The 18383-nt window shown below is 41.6% G+C and overlaps 1 protein-coding gene across 1 annotated transcript; it reads right to left on the reverse strand.

Moving 5' to 3' along the window:
* Positions 1 to 5209: 5209 nt before the first annotated feature.
* LOC147873065 (general odorant-binding protein 19d-like) lies at positions 5210 to 8182 on the reverse strand. Its single transcript, XM_087353360.1, has 5 exons — positions 8032 to 8182; positions 6912 to 6990; positions 6724 to 6776; positions 5855 to 6014; positions 5210 to 5505 (listed from the first exon to the last, which is right to left on the reverse strand). The coding sequence occupies exons 1-5, from the start codon at positions 8083 to 8085 to the stop codon at positions 5435 to 5437; spliced, it is 417 nt and encodes a 138-aa protein (XP_087209486.1). The 5' UTR covers positions 8086 to 8182; the 3' UTR covers positions 5210 to 5434.
* Between the last annotated feature and the right edge of the window lie 10201 nt (positions 8183 to 18383).

An 18383-nucleotide genomic window follows, 5' to 3' on the forward strand; every position in this document is an offset into this window, starting at 1 on the left:
CTGGTCTAGAACACGTCATATTAATGTCTTGGTACTGATTAAATATAGGACACTTCGTAAATTTTAGTGGTTTGTTGGAACCCTTCCAATGAAACATTTTGATTTCACGAAGAATTCATAATTATGATCTGTCACTTTAAGTACTTTTTCAGACACGCTTCGAGTTCAAATATTTGTGGATTTAAATGTAAAATTTCTCATCCTTCGGAATCTAAGAACTACCATCCAGACGTCCGGTGCCGTTTGGTTCGAGATTATTCGCTCTCTGCTCTCCTCTCGCTGTATCAATCACTTCAGTATCAGTCTTTTGGCAGCCATTTGGTTTCCGGTCGCTGCTAGGGACCTTCGGAGACGTAAACCATTCAGCACTTTCTGGGCCGAATGACGCACGGCATTGTATCTGGCTGTCGACCTCTACCGGAGGTAATGGAATAATTGCACTAGAAATTCTTTAGAATCGATTCTCAGTTTCTGTTTCGTTGAAGGCTACGACATGACACAAAGTCTGAAATAAGAAAATGCTTTGTGAGATTTGAAGTTCTCACTGTAGAAGATGGAGCAAATGTCTTCACCCCGAAACGTTGGTATCTACCCTAAAATCAGCACGGGTTACGGTCCAGGGAAACATCATCATCATCATTGTTTAATTTTAACCGTCTAATCACAATAAAATATTTTATTAAATATTAAAATATTATTATTACAATTAACATTTAATATTTAAAATATATTAAAATGATGCTCTTTCTATCTATATTTTAATATATTTTAAATATTAAATGTTAATTGTAATAATAATATTTTAATATTTAATAAAATATTTTATTGTGATTAGACGGTTAAAATTAAACAATTATAATCATCACAATATGACGCAACATTATCATCTCATTATCGTCATTGCTGTACAATTTTTGTTTAGAACGCACCATCGTGAAGGCAAAGAGGGATTGGATTTTTTATGGGATACACGTTCTGGTCTCTGCCAGTGATTTTAATTATCGGACACGGATATTAACACAAGTGACGAACCACAAAGGCAGTTTTGGTCTGTATGATCATGAATCTTGCCGAGAACTCGGCACAGATTCATAACAACGAACACGACCTCTAAAAATAAAGACTTCAGAGGAATAATTTCATTTCCCAACTTTCCGTGTCTCGGATATGTGTCTAAAAATTGAAGTATACAACATTTTAAACTTGTCAGTTTGCTACGCGGGTGTGAATCTTGGTTTCTGAATTTAAGGGCAGGGAAGAGATATATCTGTCTCCTGATTGGTCAAATATATATGAGTTTAACAATCGATATTCTTCAGTGACTGTCATCAGGGTGATAAAAACCAAGAAAGGCGAGATTGGTGGGGCATGTAGCGTGCGTGATGGAGATGGATTCTGGAAACTTTGATTCGGAAAACCTCAGGAGAAGGGCCATTTTTGAAAGTCAGCCATAGATTTCAAAATGGATGCCAGAGTTTTTTTCTGTGCAAGTGTTGTTCGGTGTTGGGTCCAATGGTAGACTTCTGTGACCATGATGACGAAACATCTAATTACATGGTCCACTGTGCTTCTTGAGAAGATGGAAGGAAGTTAGTGGGACAAGAATCTCAGTCTTTTATAGAATCCGAAAAAGTTCGTTCCGTTTCAAAAAAAAAACTGTTCGTTGTCATTGAGACGCGTCATAGGGACTTCAAATGAGTTTGCCTTCGCTGTCAATTCATTCGGTTTTAAATGAGCGACCAAAAGAAGTTACGTCATTTCTTAACTTGTTTGTTGTGCAGGAAACAGAACTGCGTAGTCATTCATTATTTTTCGCCTGTCATATAGACTGCCACGTATGCGTCACAGTCCTGGTGCAATCACCAAGGAGTGCGTACCTGAAACGAGATCTGACGAACGCTCAGATTCAGAATGACACCGCGATGACGGATCTGTTCCTGGAGTTGGTGAAGCGATAATTATGATTTTACCTTTAAGATGAAAATTTGAGGCTTTGGCCCCGGTGTGTTCGTAACACTCAATGCAAATAATAGCCCGAATTCAAGTAAGTCCCAACGTGAACAGCAAATGCATTGCACGGTCTTGGCTGGATTTATAGCGCAGAAGCTGTTTTGTCGCTAAGAACTCGTCTGATAAATTCTCGTAAGCGATTTAGTCTACAGCCGTCCTTTGGTTCGTTTGGTAGCAAAACGCAGCGAAATACAAACACAGGGAGAAAGTTAAATGTTTAAAATATTCTGAGCGAAATTTAGGACAAGAACGACATGTGCGCAGAATGAGGACACAACCCTCAGGGCAAAAAGTGGTCCTAGACGCCTGAATAAAACCTGGTGACCAACTGCCCCCAGAGGGTTTCCATCGGACCAGAAACAACAGACTTGTCTTCGGGTTCGAATCTCATCGGACCACCGGTCGTACTAAGTTGTATTTCCCTGGTTTTCCTCAGTTTCATCCTGGCGGATGTCAAGAGTTTTTTAAGCTGACAAGGACATGATGGCTACTTCCTTCACTCACTGACCATTCAAGTTAAGGCTTTGACCGGGATGTTCTTTTGTTAAATCTTATGTGGTACCGCCTGATTCGACTTCTAATGGTTAAGTGAAGTGTTTTCTTCGCGGTACGGTCTGAATTCGTAAATATTATGAAGACGAGCTTCGGCTTCAAATGGTTAACCAGCTGATTTTCGTAATGGTGAGGTGTAGTGTTTTCTTCGCGGTACGGACTGAATTCATAAATAATATTCAGACGATCTTCGGCTTCAAAGGGTTAAACTCCGCATTCTGACGTTGACAGAGCGTCGTTGAATAACGTAAGAATCAAGCAGGCATTCATGATCACTGTCAAAGCAGCCTCGTCGCTTATCAATTGAAGCCTCTGTGTGTGTGTGAGGAACGGAAATCACAGTTTGCGATTTGAACCTGCGGTCGTGTCATTTTCGACGGCGGAAGTTTTGCCTGCAAGTCCTCAAATGCGAAGGGCAGGAGCCCCCAAACCACACAGCCACTTTGTTTGGATGTCTCGTTCTGGAGACGAGTATTTCTCATAAGGCACGGCTCTGTAGTTGAAGAGTAACGCTCTGTATGTTTATTATGAGACAGACAGACAGACAGACACTGGCTCCTTTCATTGCTGTCTGCATCTTCGAAACTTTTTTATACGACCAACTTTCTTTTCTTTTATCACTGTGTACACACGCACGCACGCACTCGACATCTGTCTTTAGTCCAAGATGTCTGCTGCTCGAAATCAAACAAGAGTAACAAAGATTAATATGGAATCATCGCTGTCAAGAAACATTTGGGTTCATTTGCGAAGGAAAGAGGTTATAAGCTACGCACGGAATTATGATCATTATTTTATAGGAATCTGTGCGCTCATTAAGGACGATGATGCCGTATCAAGGCACAAATAGCCTATAATATTTTTTCCTGCTCAACTGAAGACTTACGCGGTAACGAACACCAGCATTTGTCTTGTCTGTCCGGGAGTTGAATGCGTTCTTCAAAAGAATTACACTGCAGTTTTGAGGAACCCAGATGTATTGTTCCAAGTGGCTTCGATTGTGCGCCATGTTTCGAACTCTGGCCCTCAGTAGGTAGAATTTTTTGGGGGGTGGGGGTGGGGGGCAGAAGATATAAATTAAATTTGAGATATTAACGTCGGTGTAAATGTGGGTTGGAATATTCTCGGTTGTGACGCTGTGAAGACTTGTAGGCGGTTAGCCATGATTTCGAAAGGAACTTTTCGCTTCTATCTTCAGAGTACATCAAAATGTGTCATGATTCAGTCGTCTTAGAAGTTGTAGTGGATGACAGACATGTTACCACAAGAACATATTCTCTTATATGGAGCTTTCGCCGATAAAGTTGGACGCGATTGCCACTTCCAGGCGGGATGTGTTACAAGAGATAAATGAATTTCATTCTTTTTATGGAGTGGTACATCGGCTAAACCTTGTGGTACTTGGTGGTGATTCATGCGGTTCCGGCCGAGAGCCGGAAAGTGACAGTTGCACATTCTGTAGCATGTACCTTAAGAAATCTAGGAGAGCACCAAATCCTGTAAGCTTCACAATTATTCAATTTGAATGTGCAGGAAAACTATGGATTTCGACTTATTTTGTTCCTGGATTACGCGTATATGAGAATCTGATCACATAAAGTCGATTGACATCTAAGCGTTTCCTTCAATAATTTTGTTTGTATTCAGATCTCAAGTGACGTATGCCATTTGAAATTTTATTTTTTATATACACACTTTACCTAGTGCTGTCAGGTTGGCTACATGTAGGAGCATACAATGGGCTAGGCACAGAGTTTTGATGGGATGAAACAAGAAATTTGAACAAAATTTGTGAGGAAACCTGTTGGAAAACGTACACTTGGGAGACCAAGAAGGAGATTGGAAGGTGACATTAATCTGCATTTGTAGTGGACTTTCTATATTAGTTTCATTGGCCAACAGCTAAATTACTCTCTTGACAATTGCCCGTCCTGTTTTCATAATTCAATATTTTACCGAGACCATTGTCACGTGACTAGAGTAAACACTTGAAGAACGTGTTGCACAGTGTTTTTTTTTAAATATATTTTGTTGCAAGTACGTTATGAGCGCTTGTAATAAATAGTTCAAGGAAAGAAATGTACGACTGCTCGTAGATTGCGTTTATTCTAACAGGAAGTGAACTTATCAGTAGCGCCATTCTCTGCACAGACCACTTTGCATATGACAGTTGCTTATTTTTAAATAAGGATATGTTAATACGCTTTCCAATAGGAGGCCAAATAAATACAGATTCTTCTTCATCCTCTCATAATTTGTCCTTGGTGTACGAGGCGCTCTTATCTGTAGGGGGCTTGGATAACAAATGGAGCCACCCCCCCCCCCCTCAATGATTTCTGGTATCAAGACCGGAAGTCATGACATTATCGAAACTGAAGGGTCGTCCCATCAAACATCAAGGGAATTAAATGGTTGGGTCTTGTAGCATGCATGGTGGTACAGATACGGCACTTTAATTAGGAAGTCGAAACGTCGTTTTCTGGCTTACGTCTGATAGACGTTCACAGAAGTTTCATCATCAGGGCGATAGGTCGGACAGCCCTGCAGCAACCCAGAAAACAGCCATTTTTGTGTCGGATAATATTAAAATGGATCTTAGACAAACATTAGGGTGACATTCTGAATTGTATGTAAAAAAAAACAGAGCTTAGATCTTGTCTTTATTGGAAATAAGCGTGGTATGTTGCAGGAATACATGAAGGGAAGCGAAAACTAGAGACGTAGGGTTAGATGGAAGGATAATATTAAAAAAAAGATTTTTGAATAAGCGGAGTGTTAGAATGTGGGATGGATTAAACTGGCCGAGTTTATGTCCAGTGGTGAGATAGTCACATTGCTGCTTCGTGGTGGTTGGGCGTGGGGTGCGATCCTGTCAGTAGTGCTGGAGGATGCAATGAAGAGCGTGGGTCACAAGTTCGCATGGGTCGTCGTCCATTCCGTTCACTGTGGATGGAAGAACAGTTTAAGAAAGTTAATCCATCTGGGGTATTGATCCATTGATTAATGTCGACGCAGTTGCAAAAAAGATCGAAATTTCTTCATCGAACTTTCCGAGAGCCTCGAGAAATCTTCAGGGAAGTCGAGGGCTTGGAAAGGCAGTGATCTTTAATGCGCACGCGCGCAGATTGTGCATTGTCTCTCTGGATGGCCCCACTCCCAGCGGACGTCTTGTGGAGCGCGGAAACTGTCACCATTTGAAGACCTCGATGAATCGTGGAATTCTTTCCTCTTACATCGTTAAATTAGTCCGATAGAAATGACACACTTTTAATTAGAAAATCGGTACCGTTACCTTCATTTACACAGTCGTGTGCTACTTGGGCTCTCAGTACCGTTTGGAATTCCTTAAATCCGTAGAGCTTCTCCATGATCGGCATGATGTGGTCTCCGTCCAGCAAGTGCCCGCCACTCGCGAAAGCTCCGAGCTTCTCGTAGACGCAGGCCAGCAGACACTGAGAGACAGACAATTAAATTCAGGGAGAAAGTTAGTAGAAAGTTCCCAGGATTTTCCCATTCGTCCTTCTGATACGAATGAAAGAGGAACAAAGTGGAGGGAGAGTGATGTCAGACCATTTGATGGGGGAAACAGATGGGTTTTCGGCTGTGAAGGTTCCCAGGAATTGCCCGTTCGTCCTGATAAGAGGAGGGCTGAGGAAACTACATGGCATTTAGAAGTGGGAAAGGTGACCAGGGTCTTGCTGTGTTCATTCGGAATTCTGAATCTTTACGCTGACTGGAAGGCGGAATTTGTTGAAATTTACGTTGGGGGGGGAGGGGGAACTACTTTAGAGCAGAATTTACCCTCGTGTAAGTGCTGTTTAATGGTTAAGTTCTCACCTCAAGGAGCACAACTGCTTAATGTTGTGTAAGGAAATAATCGAATCGCACAAATATACTCACCCTGTAGACGAGATGCACAGAAATAACATATTAAAGAAGGTGGTACATTTAGTCACGACTGATATTTAAGAGGTTAAATGTTCGTGACAGATTTTGTGAGGAAGACTGTCCCAGTGCCTCGGATGATATTAAAAATGAAGCTGGTACGAAGGTGTTTGAATTTTGGGGATAAATTCCGAATCTCAAACAAGGAAGGAAAAGAATAAGAGGTGGGAGGTCGGAACAGGCTTCTACTCCACGATATAACATATAATAGGTTACCTTAGCGGTCCGTGTCTCCAGCCGATTCCTGTGTAGCACGTTCTGGAAATCATCTGAAAATTTACGTCATCAACAAATGTATACATATTATTTTATTTTCCTGTAATATTTATTGTGGACACGCAATTTTATTGTAGAATCAATCGAGAATCAATATAGATTGCTCGATTAATCAATCGATCTCTTACCGTCTGTAGCTTCGACCTTGGACATGCACTCTTGAGCTATTGGTGTAACGGCGTCTTTGAAACTTTGAGTCGATTCTCCCTGAAGGTAAACAGATATGCAACATCAGCTTTTGAATCTGCATGAACACCTTAGAAACACAAAGAAATATTACCAAGTTAGGAAATGTACGCATAGCGTAACAATTCTGGCGTGCCCGCTCTGATCTTGCCCCTAGATAGTATTCAATTTGTGACAGATAACATTTGCTTCTTTGTCTAAAACTCAGGACACTTTTTCCGGAGTTTTTAACATTTCTAAAACCTCGTCTTTGTTTCAAGGAATAATCATGCCATGTTTGGTGCAAATCGATATAGCGTTTAGCACTATAATCGACATTCGAACGAACACAATTTCAATTATTGATAAGACAGATAAACATTTTTAAACCGTTTTACAAGTGTTTACAGAATAGTATGAATAAGTATCTGATTTCTTATCTGTATCTGTGATAAGATACTGATATTAAGCCTGGAACAGAATTGTTAAGTACTTACATTCGAGGTAACAATGCCGATAAAACATTTTGAATAATTGAAATGGATTAAAATATAGCTGATAAGATATAAAAAAACAAAAAAACTACTTGAAATAGTCATTAGTACTGATAGAATATTGTTGTTGTTTTAAAAGGATTCACTTACAGTGTTTTGTTATAAATTTGTCCTAATTTCAGGTATCACTGATTAATAGTTATTTTAACCTGGCTGATTTACAGGACATGACTCGAAAAAAAAATGATTATGGCTGAAGGAAAGTAGGTTTAATATTTCAGTACTTCGATACCACACCCAAGGGAACTTAGTTTCAGATAAAATATAGAATTACTGAACCTGATACATAATTCAGTGTGTTGATAAAGTCATATTATGCTTGAAATAATTGAAATTTAAATATTCGAAATTCTGTTTCAGACTTCTGGTATGTAGTTGAACGTCGCTGACCGTGCACCACTGGGTAAGTTATCTCTGCCTTCAGTATCTCTCATTAGTTCGTCGCTTAATTTTTATTCGAAAATTCTTTGTAGCCAGCTGCTGAATCGCTTAATTGTTAATGATGTTACGTCATTAACCAATTACTTACCAAAATGGAGTTAACAATCGCCAACAGACAAATGAAACACGGTCTGTATCTCATGGTGGAGGTGTCTCCGTTTTGATCCGATATGTCGTGAATTTCAGATAATTCTGTCGTCTGTCGCAGAGCACAGAGACTTTTGAATACGTTCCATCGATGTAGTACGGTAATTATTTTAATAACAAGGGTTCAAAGTCCTCCATGCATGACACGAACTAAGCAACAATTGAAGTCCGAATTAGCGATTTTGATTACATACAATTTATTCGCATTAACAACATAATTTTGTACTGAAAATAACTTAATTACTTTCGAAACTTCATGTTCGTAGCGGCTTTATTCCCTAATTTTGTAAGAAAACATAATCCTAGACTTTAACATCATGTCTGTGTGTCGCCCCTTCCGTGCCCCCAATAATAATGTTGGAAAATGCTGATAGAATTTTGTGTGTAAGTTGGTATGAACATTAAGAGATTAGAAGCGACCCCCCCACATTTGTACATGTCTTGGTGTTTGCGAGTGTATTATTCGTATGTCTGTACACAAATACAGATACGATGTTCTTTATTGTGACATATGTAGACCTTACAAGGTCTTAAAGTTCGTAAGATTATCACCACAAACCTTCTACAAAAAAGAAATTCATTCGAGCTCTTAACAAGGGTGTTATTCTGGTACTACAGTCATGATTTTAAACTTGTGTGTTGATACCGACGTTTCGGAGAAAAATACTACACCCATATTCAGTGCTGAAGGTTTCTACCAAGGCCAGCGTCGAGAACCTAACCTAACCTCAATGTTTCTGCTGTTTCTGTGATTAGTCATGGACCCCTGACCGCCATTGGCAATTGACAGGATATTTGGTCCATCTATACAGGATAAAAGTGTTTATCATAGGTGGCCTTCGGTTTGCTATACCATGGATGAATAATTCTATGTGGCCGATTTGTATTACGCGCTGTGGTCACGATCTGAAGTATTACGCATTGGTTTTAAACTAAATCCATTTTCCCATGACAGCAAAAGTCCCCTTTCATGTGTTGGTCGTGTTGGGAGAACAAACACTTAAAATCAAGGACCTCCATGTTCATGACGTCTGGTAATAGTGTGATTAAGTCAGTACTTTTCAACACGGGAAATTTTTTACGCAACATTTGGCAACCTGATTGTAATTCGGTAACATTTGCTGTACAATAATTACATCGAGAAGTTACTACGTTTTATAATGACTGAAATACAATTTCTCTCGTGAAATTTATCGTAAGAAATTAAGCTTTATTAAAGGAAGTGACTTGGACATTTAATAATGTCATTCCTGTAAAATCCTCACTAAACCCAGGAATTTAAAGACAGTATCGTCTATTTCCACTTTCATGGAACGCGAAGACTCATTACCGTGTTTACAGGAACCTGCCACCCGATCTTATCTTGAATCTTACTACCAACTTTAATATTATTCTTCCATCCGGGTCTAGGTCGCTTTCTTATGGCACTAACAACGCACAGACTGACTGATTGTTAGACGTTGGGCCAAAAAGTCGTAATCACCCTTTCAACCCTTGTAACCGAGTCGACGCCCACACGTCAAGATGGCTGCAGCGCGCATGAGCAGGTGACATCCACTCCAGTATCCAATGATGTCGACATTGGGCGTATCTTATTTTGGACGCCCAGCGTCCAACTTGGATGACGCATGAGTAGGAGAGCAAAGGGACGGACAACTGAGGTTAGATTCACGGAAAGGGGCAGAGATTTTATTATTTACCAATCCGCGCGATTCAACATAACCTCACATCTAAGATGGCTGTCTTTTGGGTATTCTTGTAGAAGTTTACAAGCGTTTCAGAGGTACTTGTTGCCACCATCATCAGGGCGATGAGTGATCGTTGTATTTCTGACAGGCGTGGTGATACCATAAAGCGTAGCCTTGATGTAGAAAGTAGGCCGTCAGCCAGAATGAGGTATGAAATCAGTCCGATTTGTGATACAAGGTCTTGACACCGTAGTTCTGGGTTAACTAAGGACTGCTTTGGGTTTCCCGGAGGTCACGTGCACTTGAGACCAAGCGATTTTCAAGTGTGGCCATAAGTTTCTTCAATTAACTGATTGCATGGGGTCGAATCCTTCTCGCGAAGTTCAAATTCATCCAAACAAGAAATTTCCTTTTATTTTCTGAACCCGGAATGTTCATAACCGTGTTCAAAACAGCTCCGTCACCGGTCCCTGTCCTGAGCCACACGAATCGAGTTCTCTCCCTTAAACACTTTTCTTTAGATTCATTTTAATATCATCCTTCCATCTGCGTCTAGATCTTCCGAGTTGTTTCTGCCTTTATAACCAGAATTTTCTATGCATTTGTCACCATGTTCTGTACGCCACCGCCTTCTGGTCCTTGTTATGACTTGGTTAAGAATGCATGGAGCTTTTCCTCCACTCCTCCCATACGTCTTCATCGTGTGACATTCACGCACTGAGACAGCTTTACCATTAATGCTGTTAGCAACGAATGTGTGTCTTGGCTGGTAACGCGAATCAAATGAGTTTGTAGAGCATTTAATATAAAGTAAATTTCCATGGTTGGCCAGCCTGCTATTTTTTTTTTTAGGGATTTAATTAAATGTTACAAGGATAGGTCAATGTCAGTCGCCATGGTGATTAAAAGCATTTCAGTGCATTTGAAGTACGCCAGGTGTCTCTGGCCAATCAGTTATAGATGTGTAGATGGAGAATTTAAACACTTGGGGGGGGGGGGGGGGGGGGGCTCAAGAATTTAAAAGTTAGATTGTTCGCAAAAAAACGTCCCCTTGACTAGGAGACAGACAGACGCTGCTCCAGATGTGATGCTGAGCGTGGGAACAGCGACACATGAGAGCTGACAGACAGGCCACAGGTGGAGCCGCTCTGCGGGGTAGATGCACTCACAGACGGAGGATAATATTAAAGAGGATAGTTCTATGAAGAAGGAAGGGATGGACCCCACATGAAGCATGCATTGGAAACGAGGAATATGTAGAAAAATACATGCGTGGAAGAGAGGATACTTGAGAAATTAAAGTTTATTTGGGAGAATATTATTAAAGTGAATCTCAGGAAGTGTGCAGAGAAGTGGACCAAAGATTCAGGCAGCTTGGGACACAGTCTGGTTACGAGCTTTTTTAAACACGGTGATGAACGTCGGAGTTCCATAAAAGTAGTGAATGTTTTGATCAGGTGAATTAGTTAGACGTGAAGATGCCTCAGTGGGTGGGAGAATTATCTGAAGAAAACAGACCACATGTAGACCAAGACGTAGATGTGAAGAAGAAATTAAAGTGGATTTAAGAGCGTGTGTCGACTGGTAGAAGTTCACCGATTTTTCGGAGCTCATTGACGCCTCCGTCATCAGGGCAGCAACTGCAACCCAGTAGACGGAGACAATTACCTTTGCAGGGAGGACTCTGTTCCTTGGAGTTGTCTGGGTGGTTCAGATGAAGGAATCGGTGAACGGTCCTCAAGTGACGCTTCGTTAGCCGCTGGACTTTTATCTGTCGATGTCAGCGACAGATGAGACGGTCGCTTAGAGATACGTCTTCCGTAACTACGCGTCTGGAGCGGTTGTTGGCATTTTCATGTCCTTGGAGAAGGTTCAACTCTATTTTTCGTACTGAATACTTTAATACTATCCTCCCCTCTACGTCTAGGTCTTCCCAGTGGTGTCTTCCCTTAAGGCTTCTCAACCAAAATTCTGTATGCATTTCTCAACCGCTCCGTGCGTTCTACACGTCCCGCCGTCTTCATCACTTCTTAATCTCGTCATCCTCTTGGTGTCTTCCTTGCCTGATTTATGGAACGACGCCTGTGAAGGATTCCTCTCAGAATGTCTCTTGTTTTGCATCTGACGCTCAATAACGCGACGTCTCTTCTCTTTGGGGCCTGAGGGCTATCAGACTGTGGTCAATGGAGCCAGACAATGGATGGGCTTTGAAGGCCACTTGCTGTTCGCCTGTGCATCCGGATGAGGGCCCTAAGCAAATATAATTGCATGTAATTCATGTTTGGAGGTCGCTCAAACATTACAATACCACATACTGCAGTGCGCAGGCGCGAAAGGTTATTTAATTACTATTTGACGAAAGTAAAATTGTAGCCGCTGAATAATTAAGGCTTTGACCGGGATGTCCTTTTGTTAAATCTTATGTGGTACCGCCTGATTCGACTTCTAATGGTTAAGTGAAGTGTTTTCTTCGCGGTACGGTCTGGATTCGTAAATATTATGAAGACGAGCTTCGGCTTCAAAGGGTTAACCAGCTGATTTTCGTAATGGTGAGGTGTAGTGTTTTCTTCGCGGTACGGACTGAATTCATAAATAATATTCAGACGATCTTCGGCTTCAAAGGGTTAAGTGCCGTAATATCGTGTTGTACTGTCTTCTGTCTCACGGCAAGGAAAATAAGACTAGTTAAAATAACCCGCTTGCTTGGATCATCCAATTTAATGACTTACATCATCATTAAAGGTTATGTCATATTTTAAACTGTGCACCGGTTAATAAATCTTGTTTTTTATTTATTTTTCGCTTGTTTAACGACGATGAAAGCAGCTTCAAATTTTATGATGTTTGATGAAAAATGAATTGGAAGCGGTCCAATCCGGTGTTTTCCTCGAGGCACTTCGAAAAATTACAAAAAAGAAAGCCTTTGCTACGATGGCAGATGAAATTTGAAACCGGGGCCTGCCGAATGCAAACGGAAACACTGTGGCCAGGATTGCAGCTATGAACATCCTTCTTCTCTCTTTCCCTTCTTCCTTTATTCTTCTCTTTCACTGTTTATGTCTTCGCCACAGCTTTGTACTTGGACGAAGCGACGGATTTTACATTTTACCAGAATCTCGAGCGAAGTGCGTACAGAAATGTACGCGTATTTAATAAACAAAATAAACTGTAAAATTAAGCGTCACTTCACTCCCCGCGTTTCGGTCCTGAACACGGTCCTCACTGGGGCAATTCGTGGCGCGAGGATCAACAACGGCACAAGTCTCATTTGAATTGCCTCTAGTCCAGGGGTGGCCAACCCAAATGATCTTTCGGGCCACTTTGGAAATGCATCATAACTCCGCGGGCCACATATAAAATTATATATCCCCATATTAGATTTAGATACACTATAGACATTTTTTTGGAGTGAAAAATTGAAACATAATGAGTTATTATTATTGTGTTTACTATTATTCTTACATGTAAACATAGATAATATAATAATAATGATACTAAGCATACATTTTGTAAAAGTGTGATGAATCTCGCGGGCCGGAAAAATGTTCAAGGCGGGCCACATGCGGCCCGCGGGTTGGCCACCCCTGCTCTAGTCGGTAATGATCTGGAAGTAATGGGTCGTGGCGTGGCGCGTATTCTTCTGGAGCGACTGAGAAACATCACGAAAAGTATCGGACACGATAGCCGACGACCCCGCCGCGTATAATCGAACGTGGGGCGTCCGAGTCCGTCTGCTGGAGGTCAGTTCTTGTCATGACGGATAAGTTCCGTGTGGTGTCCAATGAATAGGATTACCTTCGTACCAAGTTTTGTAAGAATCTCCCTAGAAATCTGTTTTTTTTTTTTTACCAGCTTGAAAGTCAGAATCTTTGCACTTATCAGTTGATTTGGTGTAGTCGTCGTTCGCTTCTTTTTTTTTTTTTTTTTTTAAAAAAAATGGAAACCGCCCAGACAAGCGCACATGTGCCACTCTTGTCGGCGTCACGCCCTGTGCCTGGGACCTTGAGATGTGTCTCCTTTGTGTTACTCAGGCATCAGTGGACGGAATCCGGAACAAGCCGGTCACGCATCAGGCAGACACGTTGAACGGCGCACTGCGTGCTCCGGTCTTCTAATCTCGTCAGATCGAAAACGAGAATCCTCGATGGCTGGTCTTAACGGCTACAACGCCTCGTGGACATTCGGGCGTCTTCGGTGCTGAAGACGGTATCTGAGACGGCGTTAAAACCCAGAAGATCCCACAACACCGAGAAACGCACGCATAGAATACAAGAAAAATTATATTGCGTCGTTGTTTATTTAACAACGCTGTCGGTAGCTCAGTAGCGTCGGAGATGCAATGATTAATGAATTGGGAAGGGATGTGGAAGGAAGCGATCCTGGCCTACTTTTAGGTTCTATCCTAGAATTTTCCTGGAGTGACCGTGGAAATTCACAAAACCCTGTCAGGACAGCCGATGTCCGTGGTGAGATTTCAACTAAAGAACATCCCGACTACGACCTTGACGTTTAATGGGAATTCTGTTGTGTATATTTGTTGTTGTTGGATGTTGTATCCTTCGTACTGAACACACTACGTTGTGCCAGCTGCAGTGAACAGAACATTTTTGCGCAATTACTCAGTCACGGTAAGGTCAGGAGTTGCTTCAGGAGATGCCGACAGATGGACGAAGGCGAAGTGTTCATTCTAATGTCACAACGCACGCTGACACGCCTTCCACGCATCTCTCGGTGGTACTCGTGGTTCAGCTTGTACAGAAATGTCTTAAAAAGATCTAAAACCAAGACGTTCTCGAGATGCTGACAGTGGCTTAGCTGTCGAATAACATCCACAGTGTCATTTCCACAAAAGCTCTTGTCTGGGACCTATCTTGAGCCAGCTGAATCCAGTCCACACCATCTTCAGGCGTAGGTGATCGAGGTTATCTCTTCTCTTCGGGTTTTCATTACCTAAATTTAGTGTGCATTTCTTATGTCTTGCCCTTTCAACTGACTCTGAAGACAGTTCAGCCGTGTGTACGAAGAAGCTGGTTTTTTACGTCGTTAAACACGAGGGCGTTCCGCTGTCTGGCTGTGGAAGAACCACGCGTACCTATTTCGGCGACCCCTTCTCGAAGAAAGGAAGTCGTAAGGTGGGGCGAAGCCCACGGCAAAGAAATCTGTGGCGATTTGCGTAAGACACAGTAATTACTGCGAGTGGCAGGTGGGTTACGACTGCCTGTCTCTCGTCCCCCGAAAATCGTACGCGCAACCAAATTTCCTCCAAATCTGTCGGGTGAATGGATTGCGCAGTGTTGCCACGTCGGCATCGCACAAGAAGGACGACGATGTAGCAGCAATGCATCGCCAAGCCGTACTCCAGTGACGACAACGAGGCTAGGAAAAGAACTACACGTGCGTGGGGAGTGTAATTCTTTCAACGACAATCCCATCAACGAAGATGATATTGAAGGATGTCACGTGGTTAAATTTATTTAACGATGATTTTTCAACTGCAGAATAGCTGGTAGCCCCGGTCGTTATCTCCAGTGACCGAGGAAAACCACGAAAAGATTTCCTTGTTGAAAGAAAGCAACATGTACTGCATTGAAACAGATTGTTCCCTTTGGACAAGAATAATGATTGCTAGATGATGATGATTTCACTGTTTAATACTTTTTATATAAGTTATCAGCTATTTTTATCGAATATATCAATAAATTCTTGTTCCAAACGGAGACGTGTCTTGAAGATGTTTGTTTTAAGCCGGTTTCAGTATCTCGCCCGAAAACAATTGACTCAAAGTAATTATTTGAACGTGACACGTCATATTTTATTTCAAATAAAGATGTTTGAGGATTATCAGAAGTGTACACCGAGTGAATGCGGTGTAATGTTTGTTCCCAGAAGCAGAATGTAGTAAAACAAAGGGAAGCCTGTTGTGTAATCCACTTGTTGATGTGGACACAAGTGTGTCATCCGCCCAAGCGCCATCTGTGGCTCATCTGTTTCTTGCGACGGTTTGTACAGATGCGTCACGAGAGGAAGTTGGCGCTGCGACTGCGGCAGATAGATGAACCAGAATTTTAAACGATTAATAAATAAAGTTTTGGAGGTCCGAAATTTGTTACAAACCGAACAGATTGGAATAAGGTTTGTGAGGACTTGCGTTTGTATGTAAGGACAGAGGGAAATATCAGCCTTGTAAAAATAGCAAGCCTTTTAATTGTACCAAACATGGCGCTGTCATATAACAAGACGGCATTTGTAAAAGAAAAATTGTGCTTGCAAGAGTTTTACCAGCCGTCCATCCAAACATAGACAAACTGTCGCCATATGACAGTCCCTCGGGAGGATAAAGTAACCTACTGGTAAAACTTTAGGTCATGTTTCACCTCTTGTTTGTCCCCACTGATCTCCGTACTTCAGACAACAGTTCTCTGATGCGTCGACAGATGTCACCCTCAGCTGTGACGTAAAAATGTCCACATGTAACCGCGTGTAAGTTGAGGGACGACTTTAAATTACACACAGTTCCAATTAAGGGACATCCACAATGATAAAGTTGAGAAAATAAATGTCTGTCTGTCTGTCTGTAATGAACAGCTGTAAATCAAGTCGCGAACAGTTTAAAAATAAAGCAACAACGCAGATGGAGCTCGCGTTTCCAACTTTTCAACCTGCCTTCACCACAGAGACGAGTGGGCACTGCCTGGGTACCTTCATAGCCACAAATTGTTCCCCCCCCCCCTGTTAAATGTCTCTCACTACTCTCCTACATTCTCTTTTGTCATTCATTCATTTATTAATTCGAGCTTCAAAGGCTCCACGCTACTCCTGTTTTTACCCCCACTGAAATGAAGCTTCAAAGAGATGTTTTTATTGAAGGAGTAAAAAGATCGGATGGCTGCGACCAGCACTTTTGTTGTTGATCGTGTTTATTCACATCGTACAAAGAGAAAAAATAATGAATGTGGACAATTTCACCCGTACGAGGGAAATTATATGAGTTGGCAACACTGCAGCGTGAAGCACAAGGTTACTATGATGAAAGTGAAGGAAGAGAGTGAGGGTCACTGGTCCTCGGCACACTGCCTAATCACAATGTTATAAATAACTCTATAGAGAGGTCAGAAACTGAACAGTCGCTCATCTGATCAAAAATGTCTTCGCATTTTAACGAAACTCGCGGGTTGATTTCCGTGTTCACGAGAACCCGCCATTGGATCCAGATTAATCCAGGCCATACTCTCACATTTTAATAATATCCTTCGTAATGCTCGCAGCCATGTCTTCGTCAGACCGAAATGATAAATGGTCCGAGAGTTAAAAAATTCCCTCATGTCTTTTTTAAGGCGTCTTGGAATCAGGCTCCACTTGTTCTCAACCTCTGCACTAGATTGTAGTGTGGTTACATGATAGTGGCTGTCATTGTATTAAAAAGCTTTGGGACATTAATGCGAAAAATAACGAGATGCCCCCTCCCCCGGCGTATTTCTTATAAAGAAGAGCGAGAATTGGTGGAATTAAAAAAATGCTTTGAGATTAGGCAGTGTATGTAGCGCGCAACGGGAACGGTGGTACAGAGATGGCGTTCTCGAAAGAGAGACTGTTGTGACTGGCAGAATCCTGCTAGACTAGTGGCCAATCGTCTGACCGATTGACTGAATTCTTAGATTGATGTATTCATCCTCAACAACTCGTTATTTCACATCGGTTTGAGACATCGATGTTTGTCGTCTGGGTAGTAACGTCTTTTGGTAGATCCCAGTTTGTCGGAAGAACTGTCTCCATCTTCAGATTACAAACAGTTTCTAAATGAAGATGGTACAGTCGAGTTTCTTTAACGTGGCCGCTGTAATGGTGCGCGCAGTAGATTTGGACGAGTCCATTAACAGAGGTTAGGATTTAAAGCACTGGTGCAGATTCAGGTTGTACTACCGGAACAGAAAACATCAAGTTTATTTTGAAAATTCTACCTTTTCGGAGTAGATTAAAAGTCAAAACTACTTATAGCCAGAGAGTAGCGTGTGGTGGTCAGAATTGTTTGCAAAGAGGGAACTTTGATTAATTTTCAGGGGTAAGGGGCTAAAGATGTAGGCAGAATGTTACTCATAAACCTTTGTTTCTATCTACAAGTCCACAAGGCGTTACAACCATCAAGTCCAACATCCTCCGTGTTCACATTCCTGCGAACATCCTCCGGTTTGGTGTAAGTGGTTTTCATTCAAATTTCGTATCGCGAGAAACATCTCCCCAACAAAGAGTGTGAGTCAGGTCGGACAGATGTTGACTGACGATAATTGTGGCGACGTTCTTGAAGATGGGCTTTTGTTGTTTCGGGAGGGACGTCTTCGAAATGACGTAGTCACAAGTTCTAAATAGCTACTCTGACAATTAAACATGCACATATTTAAAATGTTGTTTATGGATGTGAATCTTGATCTCTTTCATTAGCGTTAGCTGTAAGTTTATCTTCCAACAGGATTAACCCTTTAAAGCAAATAGGTAACTAATTACATGACATCTGCTTTAGCAACCGATTATATACTTTGTTTCTTACAGTAAACATTTCCTTAAACAGAATCGACGAATTGATCTTTTTAATGGTGAAGTGTTGTGTTTT

Source organism: Zootermopsis nevadensis, unplaced genomic scaffold (assembly GCF_977971745.1).
Source record: "Zootermopsis nevadensis isolate Lab colony 2312 unplaced genomic scaffold, Znev_1.0 Znev_ptg000022l, whole genome shotgun sequence".
Taxonomy (NCBI): domain Eukaryota; kingdom Metazoa; phylum Arthropoda; class Insecta; order Blattodea; family Termopsidae; genus Zootermopsis; species Zootermopsis nevadensis.

Excerpts from the sequence above, each read along its gene's own strand:
- LOC147873065 (XM_087353360.1), bottom strand. The coding sequence starts at position 8,085 with ATGAGATACAGACCGTGTTTCATTTGTCTGTTGGCGATTGTTAACTCC. Across the intron at positions 6,991-8,031 it reads CGATTGTTAACTCCATTTTG|GGAGAATCGACTCAAAGTTT; the intron begins GTAAGTAATTGG and ends GTTTACCTTCAG. Across the intron at positions 6,777-6,911 it reads CAAGGTCGAAGCTACAGACG|ATGATTTCCAGAACGTGCTA; the intron begins GTAAGAGATCGA and ends GTAAATTTTCAG.